Source organism: Pan paniscus, chromosome 19 (assembly GCF_029289425.2).
Source record: "Pan paniscus chromosome 19, NHGRI_mPanPan1-v2.0_pri, whole genome shotgun sequence".
Classification (NCBI taxonomy): Eukaryota; Metazoa; Chordata; class Mammalia; order Primates; family Hominidae; genus Pan; species Pan paniscus.
In genome coordinates, this window is record NC_073268.2 from 94,808,915 (window position 1) to 94,832,809 (window position 23,895).

At 46.7% G+C, this 23,895-nt stretch overlaps 1 protein-coding gene across 1 annotated transcript in view; it reads right to left on the minus strand.

Annotated features, from left to right (window-relative positions):
• CYTH1 (cytohesin 1) overlaps positions 1 to 21,639 on the minus strand; it is a 108,496-nt gene extending 86,857 nt beyond the window's left edge. The window contains exon 1 of the mRNA XM_034943008.3: positions 21,513 to 21,639. Within this exon, the coding sequence (XP_034798899.1) occupies positions 21,513 to 21,534 (22 nt within the window). The 5' untranslated portion in view covers positions 21,535 to 21,639. The remainder of the gene's footprint in view (positions 1 to 21,512) is intronic.
• Between the last annotated feature and the right edge of the window lie 2,256 nt (positions 21,640 to 23,895).

A 23,895-nucleotide genomic window follows, 5' to 3' on the forward strand; every position in this document is an offset into this window, starting at 1 on the left:
AAAAGCATCATATACTTATCTTTCTAAAAGTTACAGGTATCAAGTAAGTCTGATGACATCACTTCTCAAAATCAAAATATATCCCAGATGCTCCTCAACTTACAATGGGGTTACTTCCCAATAAACCCATCGTAAAGTCAACCATAAGTCAGAGACAGTCTCTATATATTTTCTTGATAAATGGGATACCCACCTCCCGGGTTCAAGTGATTCTCCTGCCTCAGCCTCCTGAGTAGCTGGGACTACAGGCATGCACCACCACACCCGGCTAATTTTTGTTATTTTTTGTAGAGACAGAGTTTCAACATGTTGGTCAGGCTGGTCTCGAACTCCCGACCTTGTGATCCACCCACCTCGGCCTCCCAAAGTGCTGGATTACAGGTGTGAGCCACCGCGCCCAGCCTCGCGATTTCCAAGTTTTCAGTCACATAGCAATGCTACAATAAACACCCTTGTGTACACATTCTGGTACACATAAGCAGTTCCCCACCTTCTGAGTCCCAACTCAAGAGGTTCTTGTTTTCAGATTTCAAGTTTCAGATCTCCAAGGGGAACTAATTCTCACAGGAACTGCTTTTTCTAGTCCTGCTCTAGGCTGGAATGGGGTGATGTGTAACCTATTTTTGTGTTAAAATCAATTGACCTTGGGAACGTGATAATACAGGGAACTAAAAGCACTCACACTACTCAAAGCTTATTAAAACCTCTTTAAAAATCAAGAGGCAGGGGCCAGGCGTGGTGGCTCATGCCTGTAATCCCAACACTTTGGGAGGCCGAGGCAGGTGGATCACGAGATCAGGAGATCCAGACCAGCCTGGCTAACACGGTGAAACCCCGTCTCTACTAAAAATACAAAAAATCAGCCGTGCGTGGTGGCGGGCACCTGTAGTCCCAGCTACTCGGGAGGCTGAGGCAGGAGAATGACGTGAACCCGGGAGGCGGAGCTTGCAGTGAGCCGAGATCATGCCACTGCACTCCAGCCTGGGCGACAGAGCGAGACTCCGTCTCAAAAACAAAAAAAAGTGTTTTTTTTTAAAAACTTTTTAAAGCTTAAATTCCTCTTATTAGAATGCTATACACACACATTTATACGTTTGAGAAAACAGTAGTCCAAAGCAAGAGCAGGAAAGGGAAAGAACAGTAGTAGTCAGCTAGACATTTGGTTTTGTATCCTTAACATCTATTCTGAGTGGAAATTAAACCAAATGAGCCTTTAACATAAACGTTTGAAAGAGTAACAGCATCTGGCCTGCTTCCTCCATACAATGAGGTGTCCATCATGTGACATGGGGGAAAACAGCAGATTTCTGGAAAAATAATTACCAAATAATGTTGTGCCAACATCTTCTAGAATAATAAACTTCTTTTTCCTATCAAGGTCCATTGTTCAGGGACATTTCCATTACCTGACAACAGGAAAAATTATCTTTACTCTCAGAGTACAAAAACATTCCTAAGAACAGAGAGCAACAACATAACCTTCTGACTCAAGATAGTCTCTGTTCCGGTAATTTGATGACAAATAGTGTTGCTGATCAGCAGAATACAGAGTGGAAAGGGTGGCTTTTTTGCACATGCCTTCCCCTACCTTTGAATTAGGAGCACTCTTCTAAAACTAGAAATGCTTCACAAAGTCAGACAAAGTCTACAAAGTACTGCAATACGTAATACCCATGAGGCACACTTCCATAAGAAGAAAATGATATGCAGGAAGGATTAAACTGCCCATTCTCACAAGAAACATTACATGGGCAAAGGCACTAAGGTAGATGTATAGATGTAGTCGGCAGGATAATGGTCCCAAAGATATACATGTCCTAATCACTGGAACCTGTGAACATGTTAAATTCCATGGCAAAAGGGGATTAAGATTGCAGATGGAATTACATCTCCTAATCAGCCAACTTTAAAAGAGGGAGATTATCCTAGAGTATCCAAGTGGGCACACGGATTCTTCCAGATGGAAGAGGGAGGCAGGACAATCAGTGTCAGAGTGATGAGAGGTGAGACTCAATCAGCCACTGCTGGCTTTGAAGATGCAGGAAGGAGCTAAGAGCCAAGGAGTGTGGGCAGCCTTTAGAAGCTGGAAAGGTAAGGAAGTAGATCTTTCCCTAGAGCCTCCAGAAAGAAACACAACCCTGCTGAAATACATTTTGGCCCAGTGAGACCCATTCCAGACTTCTGGCCTCCAAACTATAAGATAATAATGTATATTGTCTTAAGCCACTAAATTTGTGATAATTTGTTATGGCAGCAACAGGAAACTAATACAATGGAAATGTCCGTCCGGCTGCTTTCTGGATGTTTTTAATCTCAAAAAAAGACTTTTGGCCAGGCACGGTGGCTCACGCCTGTAATCCCAGCACTTTGGGAGGAAGAGGTATGTGGATCACCTGAGGTCAGGGGTTCGAGACCAGCCTGGCCAACGTGGTGAAACCCTGTCTCTACTAAAAATACAAAATTAGCCAGGAGTGGTGGCATATGCCTGTAGTCCCAGCTACTTGGGAGGCTGAGGCAGGAGAATCGCTTAAACCTAGGAGGCAGAGGTTGCAGTGAGCCGAGGCCGTGCCAAAAAAAAAAAAAAAAAAAAGACTTTTAATCCCTCTCAAGATACACACATTTATATACACATTTGTCAAACACCTTAATACTTCCTAGAATAAAGTGGACTCACACCACAAATCACCTTACTGTAGGTTATAGAGTAGTCCCTCCTTATCCACAGGGGATACTTTCCAAGACCCCCCATGGATGCCTAGACCACAAATAGTAGTGAACCCTATATACAACATGTTTGTTCCTATACATACACACCTACGATAAAATTTATAAAGTAGGCAGAGATTAATAATAAACTAATAATAAAGAACAATTACATTATAATAAATAATAAAGAACAATAAATTGTTCTATAAAATATGCTGTAATAAGAGTTACGTGAATGTAGTCTCTCAAAATATTTTCTTGTACTATACTCACATATTTTCAAACCACAGCTAACTGCAGATAATTGAAACCATGGAAGGTGAAACCATGGATAAGGGGGAAAGTATGCTAGCCTCCTCTTAAAGAATTTATTTGCTACACTCATCTTTCAAACATAGAATAGGCCAGGCGCAGTGGCTCACGCCTATAATCCCAACACTTTGGAAGGCTGAGATAGGCACATCACTTGAGGTCAGGAGTTTGAGACCAGTCTGGCCAACATGGCCAAACCCTGTCTCTACCAAAAATAAAAAAATTAGCCAGGCACAGTGGTGTGCGCCTGCAGTCCCAGCTACTCGGGAGGCTGAGGCAGGAGAATCGCTTGAACCCGGGAAGCAGAGGTTGCAGTGAGCCAAGATCCCATCACTGCACTCCAGCCTGGGTGACAGAGCGAGAGTCTGTCTCAAAGAAAAAACAAAACATAGAATAATCATTTTCTTCTTTTTATAAGCTCACAACTAATACCATAAAATAATATTTCCATCTAAATGTCTTTTTTTTTTTTTTAAGACACAGTCTTGCTCTGTTGTCCAGGCTGGAGTGCAGTGGCACTATCTCGGCTCAATGAAACCTCCGCCTCCTGGGTTCAAGCAATTCTCCTGCCTCAGCCTCCTGAGTAGCTGGGACTACGGGCGCACCCCACCACGCCCAGCTAATTTTTGCCAGGATGGTCTCTATCTCTTGACTTCATGATCCACCCACCTCAGCCTCCCAGAGTGCTAGGATTACAGCTGTGAGCCACCGCGCCCGGCCTAAATGTCCCTTTTTCAAGATTTGTACTGAAGTCTCTGAATGCATAAAAAATGTCTCTATAAACTTCCCAGCAAGTCAACAGTGAGGAACTTACTAACTGGTTATCAACATAAGCAGTTTCAGCAAGAACCAGGCTTATATATAAACCCCAAAATAATGGAAGAATGAAATTAGATGTATGCACGAGGTAAGAGGGATCTATTTTAACTGCAACTCCCAAGTTTCCATGAGCAATTTCAGTGACCTTTGTTTCTATATCAAAAGCAGAGGGAGTGGGGGAGCATGGATTTAATGATTCAGTCAACAAGCTCTGAGAGCCTACAATGTGCCAGGCCCTGTTTTTGGCATGCACATGGGATAGGGGAGAGTAACAAAAGGGATGAAGATTCCTGCCTTGTGGAGTTTCCACTTCAGCTGGAGAAGACTGACCATGCGTAATAAACATAATGAGTAGGTTCCCGGGGGATGAGCATTATTGGGAGTCAAGCAGGGTAAGGGTGGCAAGCAGAGAGGAGGGGGGCACTGGCTTTTCAAGCAAATGGGGGAAGTCTTGTCGAGAGAGTGCGGGAACTGAGCATGAGGTTATTTGGAGGAAAAGCATCCCTAGCACAGTGAATAGCTGGAGAAAGGCCCGAGTTGGGGAGCGTGCCTGGTGTGTACCAAGCACCGCAAGGAGTTTGCTGAGTGCATGAGCAGAGGGGCATGGGTATCCCTGATGGGTCCCAAGGAACAGAAGCAGGATCACCGGGAGGCCCTCCCTGAGGCATCAGTAGACTCAAAGAGAAGCCTTCCTCAGTGGACCATGGAACACACCCAGAAAACGGGGCTCCTTCTAAAGGTAGACCCCAAAGTCTAGGTTGGAATCCCTATTTCTTTTGGGATATCATAAACCCATAAAATAAATATTTCAATTATAATTCTAAAAATCGTTTTAGAATTTAATTTCCTCCATGCTTTGTCACTGCAGTCTGGACACAGAGAAATCGTAGAAGTCTTTGTCAAAGTTTGAGAACAAGTTGAAGAAGTCTCCGTCTTCAATAAATCAGTAAAAGCCAGTGTGGAGTAGAGGAGACAAGCCTGAAGTGGGCTATTCAGAAGTCCAAGAGGGTTTCAATGCCAAGCAAAACAAATGGCAAGCCCTCAAAAGCTGTATCTAACTCTATTTTATTGTCAGGTTGCTGTCCTGACTAAACAGAAGGTTTAGTCAGGATGGTCCCCCAGAAGACAAACACCAAGAGGTGCCACAGCACAAGACAATGGTGTTTCCAGGGCTCCCTGGATGTGCTCCCCAAGAACCAGAGTCCACAGCTGAGCTGAGAGCAGGCAAATGATCACAACTTGATTTTTTTTAAATCCTGCAATAGCATGAATAAATTGGCACAAATCCAAGTCCTAAAGTCTATTTTTGAACCTGCAAAGCTAGAGGGTCTTGTCTTGAGATCCTTGGTGACCCTACCACAGTACTCACATTCCAATGAGGCCCTGTCAAAAACCAGCCTTAGGCTGTGCACAGTGGCTCAAACCTGTAATCCCAGCACTTTGGGGGTGGGAGGATCGTCTGAGCCCAGAAGTTTGAGACCAGCCAGGGCAACATAGTGAGATCCCATCTCTACAGAAAAAGAAAAAAAAAAAAAAAAAAGCCAGCCCCTCCTCTAGCAGGAGACAAAGCTTCCAAGTCAGGACTTCGGGCAGGAAGACTCTGGGAGCTGCTCTGTAACTCCCTGGAAGAAACGCTATTCTGCTAGTGTTCTCCTGTCTCACTGTTAAATGAGTTCTTTCAGCAGCCTTTTTATTTAGTCACAAAGGGCAAAAAGGCTAAGAGAAGCCATGAAAAGACCCCTGAAAATGGCTGAGAGACCAGCTCAGTAAGATTCATTAACCTTTACCTGGTTACCTGGATTTCTCATAAATTCTAGTGGCCCAACCACAAAACATGTTCTGGCTCCAGGGAATCATCAAAGGCCAGGCTGCGTAATTCTTGTTGCCACAACATCAAACCCAGTTTACCAGAGTCCCTGGGAGGAAACAGCAGCCCCTAAACTAAATGCTGCCCAGAGGATTAAGGAAAAAGATACTGCCTTTACTGCATGATCCTACAAACTCCTCAAATTTCAACCCTAAGATTAACAATGGCTCTTTCAATGTAAATGTGTTTAATAACCAGCAACACAGGTTTAACCAAAACTCTGTCCAAACTATATTAAGATACAAAACTCTGTATCCCACTCCCAGAAGAAAGAACACTTAGAAAGTACATAAATTCATCTCTGAGAGGTCTGAGAAAAAGAAAAAACAATGAAAAGACATAAATAGCATATAAGGTATGTAAAAGTACAAGACATAAAAATGAGGAGGGGGGTGTGAATGAGCAGCCAGTATAGAAAAAGCCCATTCAAAGCATGGCCTTTGCATGGAGCCTGAGAAATCTAGCTTGTGGTGCCAGCTCAACCACTCAGCAGCTATGTCCCTTTAGAATCTCTCTACTTCTCCATTTCCTCACCTATAAAATCAGTACAGTATTTGTTGCCACCCATAGGGTAACTGTGAGGGTTCAATGAGAACTTACGAAAAATGTTCAGCAGTGAACTTCATGTGCAGCAAGCAGTTAACTGCTAGTGTGGGAACAGTTAGAGCAGTGACACCTACTCTGGCATGTTCCCATCTCACTTCATCCCAGTAGGTAACTGCCTGTTGGGTTTGCTCAAAAGTACGTCTCAGCGGGGCATGGTGTCTCACGCCTGTAATCCCAGCACTTTGGGAGTCCGAGATGGGAAGACTGCTTGAGGCCAGGAATTCAAGACCAGCCTGATCAACATAGTGAATCCCCACGTCTAAATTTTTTAAAACCATTTTTTTTAAAGTACATCTCACTCAGAACACAGTGAAAGCTGAAAGTCCCCAGGCTCCCATAGCATTTGTTGGTATTTCCACCATAGCAAATTTCCACGTGAACCGCCCTACACTGTGAGCTTCTGGAAAGCAGGGCCTATATCTTAAAATTCTTCACAGCCTGAGCATAAAGCAAATACCCTGACACAAAGAATTTAAAAAGTCTGAACAAACGGATGAATAGATGAACAAATGGATGAATAGATGAACAAATGGATGGTTGAATAGATGAACAAACGGATGGTTGAATAGATGAACAAACGGATGGTTGGATAGATGGGAAACAATTTAAATGGCAAGAAAGAGAAAAGAATCCAGTGTTTTTTTCAAGCCATAATGATTGCAGTGATAAGTAAATGGTGATAAAAGTTTAAAAATTAGAGAGGTCTAGAGGTAACACCAGAATGAAAGGGCCAGGAGCAAGTCTCGGACATGCTGAATCTTGGACAATGATGGGATATCCAAGGGGAAATGTGCAGGAAGCACTTGAAAATGCCAGAATGCAGCTAAGATTCAAACGTTCTCTTAATTTCAATCTTAGGGCTGTTGGAAATAATATTTCAGAGAATTAGAGAACACAAAAGAAAGTAAGTTAAATAGGTTTCAAAAACACATATAGTCTGCAGCTGCTGTGTACAGAAGCCAGAACAGACAAAATGAAATGTGAGACCGATCGTCCTGGAGGTTTACAACACATCACATATGAATGCTTTCATTCAAGACTGGCTCGGAATCATCGTCCAAAGGTATAAAAAGGAGTCTATAAATACTCTTAATATCCCCCAGAAAAATACAAAAAGCTCTCCACTCTGCAACTTCCAGCTCCTGCCCTCTCTCTCTTTCCATTTACCATCTAGTTACCTGAAGAGTTATATACATTTGCCTTCAAAGTTTTCCTTTCAGATCTCTTCCCCTACCCAGCCCTTCAGTGGTGGTATTCGAAGACGACATCCTTGGACTTCTCAATCAGCCCGTGGCATCACCCACTCCCTAGGTTCCACTCCCACTCCTGCGTTGATCATCTCTGGAGTTGCAGGTTCAAATTCAACTATTTAAATGGGTCTCTCAAAGTGGACACTGTACAAGTACCACAGAACTCCAGAGATTACGTCCAAAACCGAAGTCCTATTCTCAGTATGGAAACTCTCCAAGCAGTCATCCAAAGACAGAAACCTGGCGCTCACCTTCGTCACTCTGTCTCTTTCATCTCCTTTCAATGCTATGTCCCTCCCAAACACTGGCAACCAAATCCATCAAGTTCATGTCCTTCACTGGTCCTGTATTTATTCTCTCCTACCTCCTACTCCCACAGCCTGAATTCAAGCCCTCATCACCTAGCTCACCTATCTCCAAAAATTCCTTAAGGGTCTCTCCACTGCCAATCTGAGCCACACTAAGTCAGAAGAATCTTTCTAAAATGCAACAGAATGCTCTGCTTCTCCCTCTCCTTGCCTCCACCTGCTTCCTTTCTCTCTCCCTTCCCCCTCTTGGCAAAAATAAAAAATAAAAATAAAAAAAAGAACGGGCGCAGTGGCTCACACCAGCACCTTGGGAGACGGAGGTTGGCAAATCACTTGAGGCCAGGAGATCAAGACCAGCCTGGCCAACATGGCAAAACCCAGTCTCTACTAAAAATACAAAAACTAGCCAGGTGTGGTGGCACATGCCTGTAATCACAGCTACTCAGGAGGCTGAGGCACGAGAATCACTTGAACCCAGGAGGCAGAAGTTGCAGTGAGCTGACATCACGCCACTGCACTCCAGCCTAGGCAACAGAGCAAGACTATGTCTCAAAAAAAAAAAAAAGCAAAATAATCAGCATAAAATATCCCTGGTTTAAACCCTCTCATAGCTCCGTGTCCCAGAGAATAAGTCCTTTGTAACAACACATACTGAAGCCCCCCATAACTGTCCCCCATTTCTCTAACCCTGCCTCTGGCCTCCTCCCTCTGCTCACAGCCTACTCTCCAGGCACAAAGAACCATTTGTAGCTCCCCAAGTGGCGAAACTGCTTCACACCTCCTGTCCTCTCATCCTCTTTGCTTTGATACATACTTCTTTGCAATGTTCTCCTACCTGGCACTAACTCATCTTTCACAATCCAGCCCAAGGGCCAGCTCCTCTACAAACTCGCCCCTGGCCAATCCAGTGCCATCCCAACGCCAGTGGAACTGGCACTGCTCTCCTTGGTTTACCTACATTTTTCATGCACACACCTGCCACAACTACTGTGACATGCTCCTTCACAGCTTGCTGCCATGTTTGTCTCCTCCTTCTAGACTCAAAGCATCGGTGACAACAGGGACTACATGGTATGAAATGATCACTCATGCTTGTTGACTGAATAAACCATTACAAACTACTCATAGAAACCAATCTGCGAGCCGGATGCAGTGGCTCACACCTGTAATTCTGACACTTTGGGAGGCCGAGGCAGGTGGATCCCCTGAGGTTTGGAGTTCTAAACCAGCCTGGCCAACATAGTGAAACCCCGTCTCTACTAAAAATACAAAAATTGGCCAGGCACAGTGGCTCATGCCTGTAATCCCAGCACTTTGGGAGGCCGAGATGGGTGGATCACGAGGTCAGGAGATAGACGCCATCCTGGCCAACATGGTGAAACCCCGTCTGTACTAAACATACAAAACTGAGCTGGGCATGGTGGCATGTACCTGTAATCCTAGTTACTCGGGAAGCTGAGGCAGGAGAATCACTTAAGCCAGGGAGTCAGAGGTTGCAGTGAGCCGAGATCGCACCACTGCACTCCAGCCTGACGACACAGCAAGACTTCGTCTCAAAAAAAAAAAAAAAAAGAAAAATACAAAAATTAGCCAGGCATGGTGGCAGGTGTCTGTAATCCCAGCTACTTGGGAGGCTGAGGCAGAATAATTGCTTGACCCAGGAGGTGGAGGATGCAGTGAGTCGAAATTGTGCCACTGCACTCCAGCCTGGGCAACAAGAGCAAAATTCCCATCTCCAAAAAAAAAAAAAAAAGAAAAAAGAAAAGAAAAGAAAAAAAAAAAAGAAACAAACCTGTGATATTACTACAAAATAGGCGGGGTTTTTTTGTTTTGTTTTGTTTTGTTTTGTTTGAGACGGAGCCTCACTCTGTCACCCAGGCGGGAGTGCAGTGGTGTGACCTCGGCTCACTGCAATCTCCACTTCCCGGGTTCAAGCGATTCTCCTTGCTCAGCCTCCCAAGTAGCTGGGACTACAGGCGCGTGCCATCACGCCTGGCTAATTTTTATATTTTTAGTAGAGATGGGGTTTCACCATGTTGGCCAGGATGGTCTCGATCTCTTGACTTTGTGATCCGCCTGCCTCGGCCTGGGATTACAGGTGTGAGCCACAGAGCCCGACTGAAAATAGGTTTTTTTAATAGCCTTAGCCAATTCCATCATTCATACCTAACACTACTAATTACAACATAGATTTAACAATGCCAGGTAAGGGCACGCTTCTGAAATAGAAGCCTTGAAGACTCAAGAAAAGGTAGAAAATGGCCAAGTGCGGGAGCTCATACCTGTAATCCCAGCAGTTTGGGAGGCCAAGGCAGGCAGATTCCTTAAGCTCAGGGGTTCAAGACCAGCATGGCCAACATGGTGAAACACCGTCTCTCCTAAAAATACAAAAACTGGCCAGGCGCAGTAGCTCACATCGGTAATCCCAGCACTTTGGGAGGCCGAGGTGGACAGATCACATGAGGCCAGGAGTTTGGGACCAGCCTGCCCAACATGGCAAAATCCCATCTCTACTAAAAATACAAAAATTAGCCAGGCATGGTGGTGCCCGCCTGTAATCCCAGCTACTCAGGAGGCTGAGGCAGGTAAACTGCCTGAACCTGGGAGGCAGAGGTTAAGAGAGCTGAGATTATGCCATTGCATGCCAGCCTGGGCAATAGAGCAAGACCCTGTCTGAAAAATAAAATAAAATAAAAATGCAAAAATAAGCCAGGTGCAGTGGCACATGCCTATAATCCCAGCTACTCAGGTGGATGAAGCATGAGAAATGCCTGAACCCAGGAGGCAGAGGTTGCAGTGAGCCAAGATCACGCCACTGCCCTCCAACCTGGACGACAGAGCAAGACTGTCTCAAACAAAAAAGAAGGCCAGGTGCGGTGGCTCACACCTGTAATCCCAGCACTTTGGGAGGCCGAGGCAGGCAGATCACAAGGTCAGGAGATAGACACCATCCTGGCCAACACGGTGAAACCCTGTCTCTAATAAAAATACAAAAATTAGCTGGGTGTGGTGGCATGCACCTGTAATCCCAGCTACTTGGGAGGCTGAGGCAGGAGATTTGCTTGAACCAGGGAGTTGGAGGTTGTAGTGAGCAGAGATTGCGCCATTGCACTCCAGCCTGGTGACAGAGCGAGACTCCATCTTAAAAAAAAAAAAAAGAAAGAAAAGAAAAGGTGGAAAATATAAAGACTTGGATAAGGAAGGTATTATCCTGGCCCTTACTATAAAATTCAGTCACTAAAGAAAGCAGCTAATAACCATCTCACTACCATAAAAGCAGAAATATACAATGTCACGCTATCCTGGATAATGAGGAGTCACAGAAATCCCCTACATACCCTTCACTGCTTTTGTGTTTTTCTGAAGTTAATGCAAACAGAGAAGCAAAACAACATTACCAGCAGTTTCAGAGGATGTGGGATTCACTTCTTGATCATTTCTAAATAATTTTCCACCTCCTCCATGCCTCTATGATTGCAACTGAAACTAAATTGCAACAATAATTAGAGACAATCAAGTAGTGTGGCAATGGAGCAAATGGACAGGTTCGGGCAAAGTTCTTTTCTTTAGAAGCCCACTCTGAAGACTTTCATTTTGGAGAGGAGAGCAGGAAAGGTGTGGAACAATAACAGGAAAGCAGACTCGACCAGACTCGACACGGCTCTCAAGTTGAAGTCTTCCAACGGTCCAGCACAATACACAGAGATGTTTCATCCCTTTCATCTCTCCTGTTCCAAATGACCTATGATGTGTGCCCCCCATACTTGAAATAAGAAGGCAATCTTCTAATTCTTACTATAGAATAAGTGTCCTAACTGATCGTGAATGCAAGAAATACTGAAGAAAAAATCTGTTCGACATAATCTCTTTTGATTAACACATGGAACATTTAGAAAGGAGCAGGTATGAGCCATAAGATTCCAGAAACTGAAGTGTTTTGTTTTGTTTCGTTTTTGTTTTTTTGAGATGGAGTCTCACTGTCGCCAGGCTGGAGTGCAGTGGCGCGATCTCGGCTCACTGCAACCTCCGCCTCCCAGGTTCAAGCAATTCTCCTGCCTTAGCCTCCTGAGTAGCTGAGACTACAGGCGTGCACCACCACACCCAGCTGATTTTTTTATTTTTATTAGAGACAGAGTTTCACAATGTTGGCCAGGATGGTCTCGATCTCTTGACCTCATGATCCGCCCACCTTGGCCTCCCAAAGTGTTGGGATTACAGGCGTGAGCCACCACACCCGGCCTGTTTTGTTTTTGAGACGTGGTCTCACTCTGTCGCCCAGGCAGGAGTACAGTGGCACGATCTCAGCTCACTGCAACCTCCGCCTCCCAGGTTCAAGCGATTCTAGTGACTCAGCCTCTTGAGTAGCTGGGATCACAGGCACGCACCACCACACCCGGGTAATTTTTTTTTGTATTTTAGTAGAGATGGGTTTTCACCATGTTGCCCAAGCTGCTCTTGTACTCCTGAGCTTAAGCAATCTGCCCACCTCGACCTCCCAAAGTGCTGGGATTACAAGCATGAGCCACCATGCCCAGCCTGAAACTGAACAGTTTATCATTATAACCCAGACCAATACAATCTGTTTAATTCACAGGAAGGTGTGGTGGCTCATGCCTGTAATCCTAGTACTTTAGGAAGCCAAGGCAGGAGAATCACTTGAGGCCAGGAGTTCAAGACCAGCCTGGGTAACACAGTGAGACCCTGCTCTATTTAATTAAAAGAAAAATTATAGTTTCAAAAAAAAAAAATCTACTGGCCGGGAGCGGTGGCTCACGCCTGTAATCCCAGCACTTTGGGAGGCCGAGGCGGACGGATCACCTGAGGTCAGGAGTTTGAGGCCAGCCTTACCAACAATGGTGAAACCCCATCTCTACTAAAAATACAAAAATCAGCAGGGCGTGGTGGCGTGCGCCTGTAATTCCAGCTACTCAAGAGGCTGAGGCACAAGAATTGCTTGAACCCGGGAGGCAGATGTTGCAGTGAGCTGAGATTGTGCCACTGCACTCCAGCCTGGGTGACAGAGCAAGACTCCATCTCAAAAAAAAAAAAAAAAAAAAATTAAATTAAATTAAATTTTTAAAAAATCTATTTAATTCACAATTTCTTCTCGTAAGGAAACATTTTGTAGTTGGCCAGAAGACAATATATGGGTTGAGAGATCTTTCATCTTTAAAAGAAAAATTAAAAGAAAGGTAAACGACTGTTACAATTAGCCAAAATCTAACCTAAACCCCAGTCAAAACTGATACACATTTTCCCCATGCTTAAAACATCAGTGACAAAAACCTGTAAATCACTTTATTTGATAGAAAAGAGTTAACCTAAGTTAAGTAAATAAACCATCATTTCTTATGATGTAGCCAGTTCATAATATACAAATACGCAAAAAAAAAATTTTTTTTCAATCCAGCTAGTGATCAGTAGATTTAATAAGTCACCATTTTGTAACCACCAAATTCAGTTTGTTTGCTTGTTTGTTTTAAAAAAAAAAACTTTTAAAATGTTGATCCTCACTGAGGGCACATTTGCACTATTACAGGTACGTGTACTGATACATTGCTAAGAAAAGAGTAAATTGGTGCAGCCCTTTTGGAAAAAGTTGGCACCAGACATCAAGAATTCTAAAAATGTTTATACTCTCTGACATGTTCATGTCACCCTGAGAATATATCTTAAAGACCACAAAGTGTGTATAATTATGGCAACCTTATGTTCCAGATTTTCTAAGAAGGTGTTCACTGTAAATAATTGTGTTCTTTTCAATAAAGGCAAATCAGTAAGTTAGTAACTAAGTTTGAGAATAATGGAAGTCATCCATATCATAGAAAAACAAAGAAAACGGGTTCTGCATGGGGTCAAACATGCACAGAAGTGTTCTGGTTTCTGTTTGAAATGGAGAGTTGAGGAAAAAAACTCAAACTCACCACATATTAACTTTTTACAAGATGGAACTTGGTTCAATCCATTATTCCCTCCACAGTTGCTGAGCTGCCTCTGTAGGGCCCCAGGCACCATGCCTATTCTGGAGACATGGTGATGAAAAGGCAAATCTTTCTTAAATGCAACAGGCTCCTCTCCCCAGCCCGCAGCAGCACCCAGACATGCCAGTGCCCAGACCTTATTTTTCTTGTTGAATCTTCTCACCACCCACACACAGGTCTCCATGGTACAGCATGACAGCTCTTCCTATAATTCTGATATAAATCCTCCTTTTATCCAGAGTCTTTGGTCACAAACCGTAATACATACATGTGAAATGTTCCCAAATCTTGAGTAGACACTCAAGATTATGCCTGTGAGAAAACTCCTTTCCATGAAAACACAGAAGAAACTACTCTCTTTTCTTATCAAACCCCCGAAGTACCCACCAGGGCATTCAGCATGGGAAATCGGGTTAGAACTGCCGCAAGGCACTGCTCCCTCAGACAGCCCACCACCTGTGGCTGGCATAACGGCCCTGGACTTGCTGCCTGCTTTCCCTCTGTGCCACTAGGCACCCACCCCTGCAGTCACCCCAGCTCCCGAGGCATCACACCATCCACAGACCACAGGGTTAGTCCTCCTGAGGTCCCTCTGTGTGTTATGACACCACACCCAACCAGGCACAGAAACCAGGCTGAACACCCTGACAGTCTCCTGTGGCCCGTGAAGATTGGGGGGGCCGCTGGGGGTAGGGGAAGGGGAGAGATGGACGGAAGTTACTAATTAAGAGTGATCTTGAAAGCCTCGGGTGCTAAGGGTCTTTTTTCTTTTTACCCCTGTCCCGAGTATTCCCTTATATCCTTCCCTCAAAGGCCAAAGCTAGAGACAGCAGATACGCTTTTATGCAATTGCACCTCAATGCTTCTCGAAATATGCGAATGAACAACTTTCTTGAATGTCTTACCCCACCACTCTTCCTCTACAGAGAAAGTAAAACCTCGTTTTTTTAATTCTTGCTGAAAACACTGCTATTTTAACTTGAAATTTGTTCTTTCTTGTTTTAGATAATGAATTAGTTCTACCTTTCCTGCTTTAGATAATCAATCTGGGAACTCAATGTAAAAATTACATCAAAGGCAAATAAAAAGTAAGGTATTTCAGAAGCTGAATAAGTAAAGGACATTTGCAGACGTCTCTTCCTTTTCATTTGAAAACTCACCTAAAAATTATTTTAAAATTCTCTGTTGACAACTTCCCTAATTGAAGCTAACTTCTTGAAAGGAACAAAAATAAGACATGCATTTGCTATAATGAACATGATAGACTCCAGCAACTTTCATTTTAAATGTTTATATAGAAATTATGCTTAAAGGCCAGGCACGGTGGCTCATGCCTGTAATCCCAGCACTTTGGGAGGCTGAAGTGGGCAAATCACCTGAGGTCAGGAGTTTGAGACCAGCCTGGCCAACATGGTGAAACCTCGTCTCTACTAAAAATACAAAAATCAGCCGGGTGTGGTGGCACATGCCTGTAATCCCAGCTACTTGGGAAGCTGAGACAGGAGAATCGCTTGAACCCAGGAGGCAGAAGTTGCAGTGAGCTAAGATCACGCCACTGCACTCCAGCCTGGGAAACAGAGTAAAACTCTGTCTCAACAACAAAAAAAAGAAATTATGCTTAAAAAGGAAGTTCATAATTGAATCACGGCAACTGCAGTCATTAGCCCCAAAATGATGACCATTACAGAGCAACAGGATGAACATACTCTCTGGAAAATCCCTCAAATACTCCCTTAAAGTGCATTATATGTGGTTTTCTGTTTACAACCCTGAACATTATTACACAGAAATATATACTGGCAACAGTACACACAAGCCAGGCGCAATGGCTCACACCTGTAATCCCGGCACTTTGGGTGGCTGAGGCGGGCAGATCATTTGAGGTCAGGAGTTCGAGACCAGCCTGGCCAACATGGTGAAACCCCATCTCTACTAAAAATACAAAAAAATTAGCTGAGTGTGGTAGCACACACCTGTTGTCCCAGCTACTCAGGAGGCTGAGGCACGAGAATCGCTTGAACCCGGGAGGCAGAGGGTGCAGTAAGCCAAGATCGTGCCACTGGACTCCAGGCTGGACAACAGAGTGAGACTCTGTCTCCAAAAAAAAAAAAAGTACACACAGTATGCATGTTATAAAGAAAATGTATGCAAAATTTAATTTTTACGATTTTTTTTCTTTTTCCTGAGCAGAATAGTATTTTCTTAAGTTAATGGTTTGTCTGGTGGGACTCCACAGTGCCATAAACAGTTTTTTTTTTTTAAAAAAAAAGAAACCAATAGGCCAGGTGCAGTGGCTCACACCTGTAATCCCAGCACTTTGGGAGGCCTAGGCAGGCGGATCACCTGAGGTCGGGAGTTCGAGACCAGCCTGACCAACATGGAGAAACCCTGTCTCCAGTAAAAATACAAAATTAGCCAGGCGTGGTGACGCATGCCTGTAATCCCAGCTACTTGGGAGGCTGAGGCAGGAGAATTGCTTGAATCTGGGAGGCGGAGGTTGCGGTGAGCCGAGATCGCCCCATTGCACTCTAGCCTGGGCAACAAGAGTGAAACTCTGTCTCACAAAAAAAAAAAAATAAGGCCGGGCACGGTGGCTCACGCCTGTAATCCCAGCACTTTGGGAGGCCAAGGCGGGTGGATCACGAGGTTAGGAGATCGAGACCATCCTGGCTAACATGGTGAAACCCCGTCTCTACTAAAAATACAAAAATTTAGCCGGGCGTGGTGGCGGGTGCCTGTAGTCCCAGCTACTCAGGAGGCTGAGGCAGGAGATGGTGTGAACCCAGGAGGCAGAGCTGGCAGTGAGCCGAGATTGCGCCACTGCACTCTAGCCTGGGCAACAGAGCAAGACTCCATCTCAAAAATAAATACATAAAAATAAATTAATTAAATAAATAAACAAACCAGTAAAGATATATCCCACACAGGTGTAGTCTGAACCAAACTGTCCCTATCTAATGAATACAAAAGAGTACTGGAACTGAGAAAGCCTTTTTGTTGGTTTTTGAAATTGTCTTTAATTGGACAGAGAAACTCTAAGACTCTTTTTCTATAGAATATTATCAATGAGCTATGTTCCAAAAGTTTTTTAATACTAAAAGGTAGCCAGGAAATTACAATGCATTTCCCTCCAGAAAGAATTCTAAAGCCGGGCGCGGTGGCTCACACCTGTAATCCCAGCACTTTGGGAGGCTGAGGCGGGCGGATCACGAGGTCAGGAGATCGAGACCATCCTAGCTAACATGGTAAAACCCCGTCTCTACTAAAAATACAAAAAAAAAAAAAAAAGAAAGAATTCTAAAAACAGTGGTACCTGTCCTAGGCTGATTCACAAAACGTTACCAACTTACGCAGCAGGGACAGGGACAGGGACAGAGGAAGCACTGTTGAAAACAGCGCACACACAAAGTTAACACCACAAGAAATGTTTCTCATTATTCTGAAAATCAAATATTAAGGTTTAGGCTGGGCTTGGTGGCTCACGCCTGTAATCCTAGCACTTTGAGAGGCTGAAGCAGGCAGATCAATTGAGGTCAGGAGTTCAAGACCAGCCTGGCCAACATGGGGAAACCCCATCTTTACTAAAAACACAAAAATTAGCCAGACATGATAGCATGTGCCTGTAGTAACCCCTACTCAGAAAGCTGAGGGAGAATCGCATGAACCCAGGAGGTGGAAGCTGCAGGGAGCTAAGACTGTGCCACCACACTCCAGCCTGGGTGACAGAACAAGACTGTCTCAAAAAAAAAAAAAAAAAAAGAAAAAAAAATTAAGGTTTAAAAAGTTTATTTAGGGCCGGGCGTGGTGGCTCATGCCTGTAATCCCAGCACTTTGGGAGGCCAAGGCAGGTGGATCACTTGAGGTCAGGAGTTTAAGACCAGCCTGGAATATGGTGAAACCCCATTTCTACTAAAAACACAAAAATCAGCCGGGTGTGGTGGCTGGTGCCTGTAATCCCAGCTACTTGGGAGGCTGAGGCAGAAGAATCACTTGAACCCAGGAGGCAGAGGTTGCAGTGAACCAAGACTGCGTCACCGCACTCCAGCCTGGGCAACACAGTGAGACTCCATCTCAAAAAAAAAAAAAGAAAGAAAGAAAGAAAAAGTTTAATTAGGCCTGGCACAGTGACTCATCCCAACACTTTCAGAGGCCAAGGCTGGAGAGGATGGTTTTAGACCAGCCTGCGCAACACAGTGAGACTCTGCATCTATTTAAAAAATAATAATAATAAAAAGTTTGTTTAAAAGAAAACAATGGAAGTTCTGAGGTGACGTCTGAACACGTCATGTTATATGCTTTATGAATCCATCACACACATTTCCTTTTACAATGTGGGATCTGGTCAAGGTAAATTCTCTGTGAAACCTATGAGGGAAATGGACGGTTCTGGAGACTAACACAAACCTTAAAGAACCTGGGAGTCTTATTCTTCATATGATCATCTTACACCATCAGGTACTTTTTGTGTGGTGACCCTCTGGGTGGGGAATCTTCAATCTTTTTAGTTCCTCCAAAATAAAAGGATGATATTTAAAACTGTAGAAAGGGGAACAGGCCGGGCGGGGTGGTTCATGCCTGTAATCCCAGCACTTTGGGAGGCTTAGGCAGGCAGATCACCTGAGGTCAAGAGTTTGAGACCAGCCTGGACAACATAGAGAAACCCTGTCTCTACTAAAAATACAAAATTAGCCAGGCGTGGTGGCGCATGCCTGTAATCCCAGCTACTCAGGAGGCTGAGGCAGGAGAATCGCTTGAAGCTGGGAGGCAGAGGTTGCAGTGAGCCGAGATTGTGCCATTGCACTCCAGCCTGGGCAACAAGAGTGAAACTCCATCTCAAAAAAAAAAAAAAAAAAAGAAAGGGGAAGAATAAACTTACAAACTTTCTCATCTTCGTGTGTGGCAGACAGAATAATAGCCCCTAAAGATGTCCGGGTACTAATCCCCAGAACTTGTGAATAGGTTACCTTACATGGCAGAAGGGGAATTAAGGTAACAGATGGAATTAAGGTTGCTAATCCTTATCCTTGATTATCCAGGTGGGTCCCACTATAATCACAAGGATCTTAATAAGAGGGAGGTAGGAGGTCGAGAGAAAAGAGAAGATGCTACCTGCTGGCTTTGAAGATGGAAGGGGGACTATGAACCATGGAACACAGGTGGCCTCTAGAAGCTGGAAAAGGTAAGGAAATGGGTTCTCCCCTGAGCCTCCAGAAAGAACCAGCCTGTCCGACACCTTGGCTTTAGCCCAGTGAGACCTATTTTGGACTTCTGACAGCAGAACCCTAAAACAAATGTTATGTTGTTTTGAGCCACCAGGCTTGTGGTAATATAACAGGTATAGGAAACTAACACGCCCTGCTTCCACTTACCTCTTTCAAGTACAAGTTCATGTCATGCCTGGTGGCAAAGCAGTCACTGTATTAAAAGCAACCAGACCAATAGCTTCCTGCCCACGGCAGCAGGCAAGAACACAAGAGAGGCCACGAAAGCCTGGTAGGCAGGACACTGGGATCTGAGGGAAATTAAATGGCAAGAGGAGGCAGAGAAAAGAGCAGCAGGCAAAACTGCTGTCGGCTTCTCAGCAGTAGGCAGGAGTGAAATCTGGAGGGGCTGAACAATCTTTTGGGGCCAGCCAGTGGGTGATTTTTCTTTTAATCACAAAAGGAGGCTGGGAGCAGTGGCTCATGCCTGTAATCCCAACACTTTGGGAGGCCAAGATAGGAACTGGAGTTCACACCAGCCTAGGCAACATAGGGAGACCTCCCTCTCTACAAAAAGAAATAAAAATAATTAGCAGGGCGTGGTAGCCCAGGCCTGTAGTCCAGGTTACTGGAGGGGCTGAGAAGAGAGGTGAGAGGATTGCTTGAGCCCAGGAAGCAGAGCGTGCAGTGAGCTATGAGAGCGCCCCTGCACTCCAGCCTGCGCAAGAGAGCTAGACCCTGTCTCAAAAACACAACAAAACAAACAACAAAAAAATACACAAGCTGCTTTTACTTGTTTACTTATAAGGTAACAAGTGGGCTGGGTGTGGTGGCTCAGGCCTGTAATCCCAACACTGCGAGGCAGAGGTGGGAGGACTGCTTGGGTCTAGGAGTTCAAGACCAGCCTGGGTAACATGGCAAGACCCCATCTTTTAAAAAAATAAAAAATTAGGGCTGGGTGCGGTGGCTCATGCCTGTAATCCCAGCACTTTGGGAGGCCGAGGCGGGTGGATCCCCTGAGGTCAGAAGTTCAAGACCAGCCTGGCCAACATGTCAAAACCCCGTCTCTACTAAAAATACAACAATTAGACAGGCGTGGTGGCACGCGCCTGTAGTCCCAGCTACTCAGGAGCCTGAGGCAGGAGAATCGCTCAGCTCGCCCGGGAGGCCGAGGTTGCAGTGAGCCGAGATGGCGCCAATGCACTACAGCCTGGGCGACAGAGTGAGACTCCGTTTCAAAAATAAAATAAAATAAAATAAAATAAAATAAAATAAAATAAAATAAAATAATAAAATAAAATAAAAAATTAGCCGGGCATGGTGGCGTGAGTATGGTTCCAGCCACTCAAGAGGCTGACGTGAGCTACGATCACGCCACTGTGCTCCAGCCTGGGTGACAGAGCGAGATCTCGTCTCTTAAAAAAAAAAAAAGAAAAGAAAAGAAAAAGAAAAATGTCCCATTAGTTATTAAACTAGAATTGGGTTCCATTTGGCCACAGAGTTCTGCTTTATTTGTACTTTACTACCAAACCACAAAAGTTCACCACTTGTTCTATTTGCCATTCTTTCTTTTAATTCCTCATGAACAAACTTAATAAATTAACTACAGCATGTCAAACAACCTTTTGCAACCCCTGCAATTTCAAACTCTTGGAGGGAGGCACCCCTGGCCCGGGCCAGCAGCCTCAGCGCGCGGGAGCGAAGGGAGCGGGACAGCGGCTCCGCTTGTCAAGTCTCCAGTCAGGGGAGGAGCGGCGTCCCCACCGCGGGGCCCCTCGGGCTCCACACCCGCGTCTCGGCAGGCGGCGACGCACCGGACCGGCGGCTACCGGGCCCAGACTCCCGCGGGCAGGGCCGTCCCGGAGCCCGCGCCTCGCCGGCGGCGCCGCTCCCCGTTCTCATTTCTGAACAAAGACGTGGACCGGGCACAACTCGCTGACGCCGAGAGAGGCCGGAAACTGCGGGGAACGCGGGCCCGGCCATCCGCGCGTCCGCCCCGAGCCCCGCAGAGGGGCGGCAGGGCCAGCGACCTCCACCCCTCGGCCCCCCGGGACCCGGACTGCGACCCCTGCCCCGGGGACCCCAGCGACCCCAACGACTCTCATCCCTCAGAGCCCCTGAGATCCTGCCCCGCGACCCCAACGACCCTCATTCCTCAGAGCTCGCGGCGACCCCTGGCCCCGCGAGACCGCGAGCCCGGCCTGTGACCCCCGCCCCGGCCACCCACATCCCTCAGCGCCGCCAGCGACCCCGGCCCCGGCGACCCTCATCCCTCAAAACCCCCTGCGACCCCCGCCCCGCGGGGGCCCCGCGCACCGCTCGCCCGCCGGTCGCCCCGGGCTCCGCGTCCCGCACCAGTGTCCCCGGGAAACGCCAGCCGCCGCAAGCGCTGCCGGACGGCCGGGCCCGGAGGGGACTGGGGGACAGCGAGGGGGAAGCGTCCGCCGCCGGGGCGCACTGACCGTAGCTGTCGTCCTCCTCCATGGTGCGGGAGCCGGGCTCCGCGCTCCGGCTCTCCGCTCGCGTCCCGCCGCGCCACCCGCGCCCCCGCTCGCCTCAGCCCGGCTCGGAGCCCCGCCCCGGGCGCCCGGCGCCCCGCGCCCCGCGCCCCGCCCGCCCGCGCCTGCGCCTGCGCCCGCCCCCTGCCCCCGGCCCGAGGCCCCGCCCCTCGCCCGAGGCCCCGCCTTCCTCCCGCGCGCGCCGCACCCCGGGTACCCGGCCTCCTCCCGAGGCTCCGGCCTGCGCACGCGCGTCCACCCGAGGCTCCTCCCCTGCCCCCGCCTCTAGACCACGCCCCCGTCCCGAGACACCCCCCCCCCCCCCGCCCCTTCTCCCGGTCCGCCTCCTGGGGCCGAGCAGGTTTCGGTTTCTGAAGGGCGGTGCAAGTCCCCGGGGTGGCGGACTCGACCTGGCCTGCAGCCAGGCTACCTCACGAAAGCCCAAGGTCGTGTCCGGCCACTGAAGGGCAGGGTGGTCCTTGCTGACGCCAACCTGGAAGGTCAGACCTGGCCCCAGCTTGCCAGGGAGGGCCCGGTCCTTGGCGAAAGGCCACAAAAGCTATTTGAATTCATTTACTCCTGCGTTCAGAACCTTTACATATTGTATGTCCTAAGTTTACTGCTTCTACTTCTTTTTATTTGTCCTGAGTTTTACCTGGGTCAAGATTGAAAGGAGGGCACTTCAAGTCCCAGCGTTTTGGATTTTTATTTATTTATTTATTTATTTATTGGAGACGAGTTTCGCTCTTGTTGCCCAGGCTGGAGTGCAGTGGCCCGATCTCGGCTCACTGAAACCTCCGCCTCCCGGGTTCAAGCGATTGTCCTGCCTCAGCCTCCTGAGTAGCTGTGATTACAGGCATGTGCCACCACGCCCGACTAATTGTATTTTTAGTAGAGACGGGGTTTCGCCATGTTGGCCAGGCTGGTCTCGAACTCCTGACCTCAAATCATCCGCCTGCCTCGGCCTCCCAAAGTGCTGGGATTACAGGCATGAGCCACCGCGCTCGGCCTTCTCTTTCTTTATGACAGAGGAGAATCCCACTGCTGCAGAATGCCAGCCCCAGAACCCCCTTTTCCCCCTGCAGTCACTTGTGGCTCCTGCACCCTACACAGAACACTCACTGAGAACTCCACAGAGATCCCTGGACTGCTGGGAATTTTTTGGACCAACCAAAAAACGGGAGTAAAAGCCACAGAACTCTTTCCTTGTGGGCCCACCTGTCCTGAGTTTTACTATTTTTCTTTTTCTTTTATTTATTTATTCATTTTGAGACAGAGTCTCACTTGCTGTGTTGCTCAGGCTAGAGTACGGTGGCACCATCATGACTCCCTGCAACCTCTGCTTCCCAGGCTCAAGCAGTTCTCCCACCTCAGCCTCCTGAGTAGCTGAGACTGCAGGCACCGGCCACCATACCTGGTTAATTTTTGTATTTTTTGTAGAGACGGAGGTTGCTAGGTTGCCCAGGCTGGTCCCGAACTCCTAGGCTCAAGTGATCCTTTCTCCTTGGTCTCCTTCCTTGGCCTCCCAAAGTACTGGAATTACAGGCGTGAGCCACCACGCCTGGCTGGATTCATGATCTTAACCTTCACTGACTTTACCAGATTGTCCAGTTTTACAGGTGACCTTAGAGTAGAGAGTCACATTTTGGCCCTAACGTGTCCTTGGGCTTCGGCGTGTGAGGTCAGAGACCCAGCTGCATTTTGTTCCTCTTGGCCTAGACTTAGGACACTTTTAGAATTGACCCCACATTGACCTGGCAAATCTTCTCAAACCATCTGTCACATGGGCTAATGGAGCACTGAGCCTCTCCCCCAGTATTTGCCATCCTCTGTTTCACTCCCTACTTCACTTCTAACCCCAGACTCACCAGAAGGTTCAAGGTATCTTCGAGCTGGCTTTCTTCCCTTATCAGTATGCAAGTCCCAGACCACCTCAGCTCTTGCTCAAAGACCAGAACTCCAGAAGAAAAGCGATTCAGATGGCATGTTAATTCTTACTATCAGCACTCTAGACCTCTTAGCTGAACTCACCAACTGAATAGATTTGGAGAGGGAGGGATACTGGTATTACCGCTAATCACAGATTAGCAGAGAACATGACTGTTTACAAATTCTGTTCCCTTATATTGTTCCATTAGACTGGTGTTTTTCAGCTGGGTGAAGTGGTTCATGCCTATAACCCCAGTACTTTGGGAGGCCAAGCTAGGAAAACTGCTTCAGGGCAGGAGTTCAAGACCAGCCCGAGTAACATAGAGAGACCCTGTCTCTACAAAAAATTAAAAATTGTCGAGCATAGCGGCACATGCCTGTAGTCCTAGCCACTCTGGAAGCTGAAGTGGGAGGGATC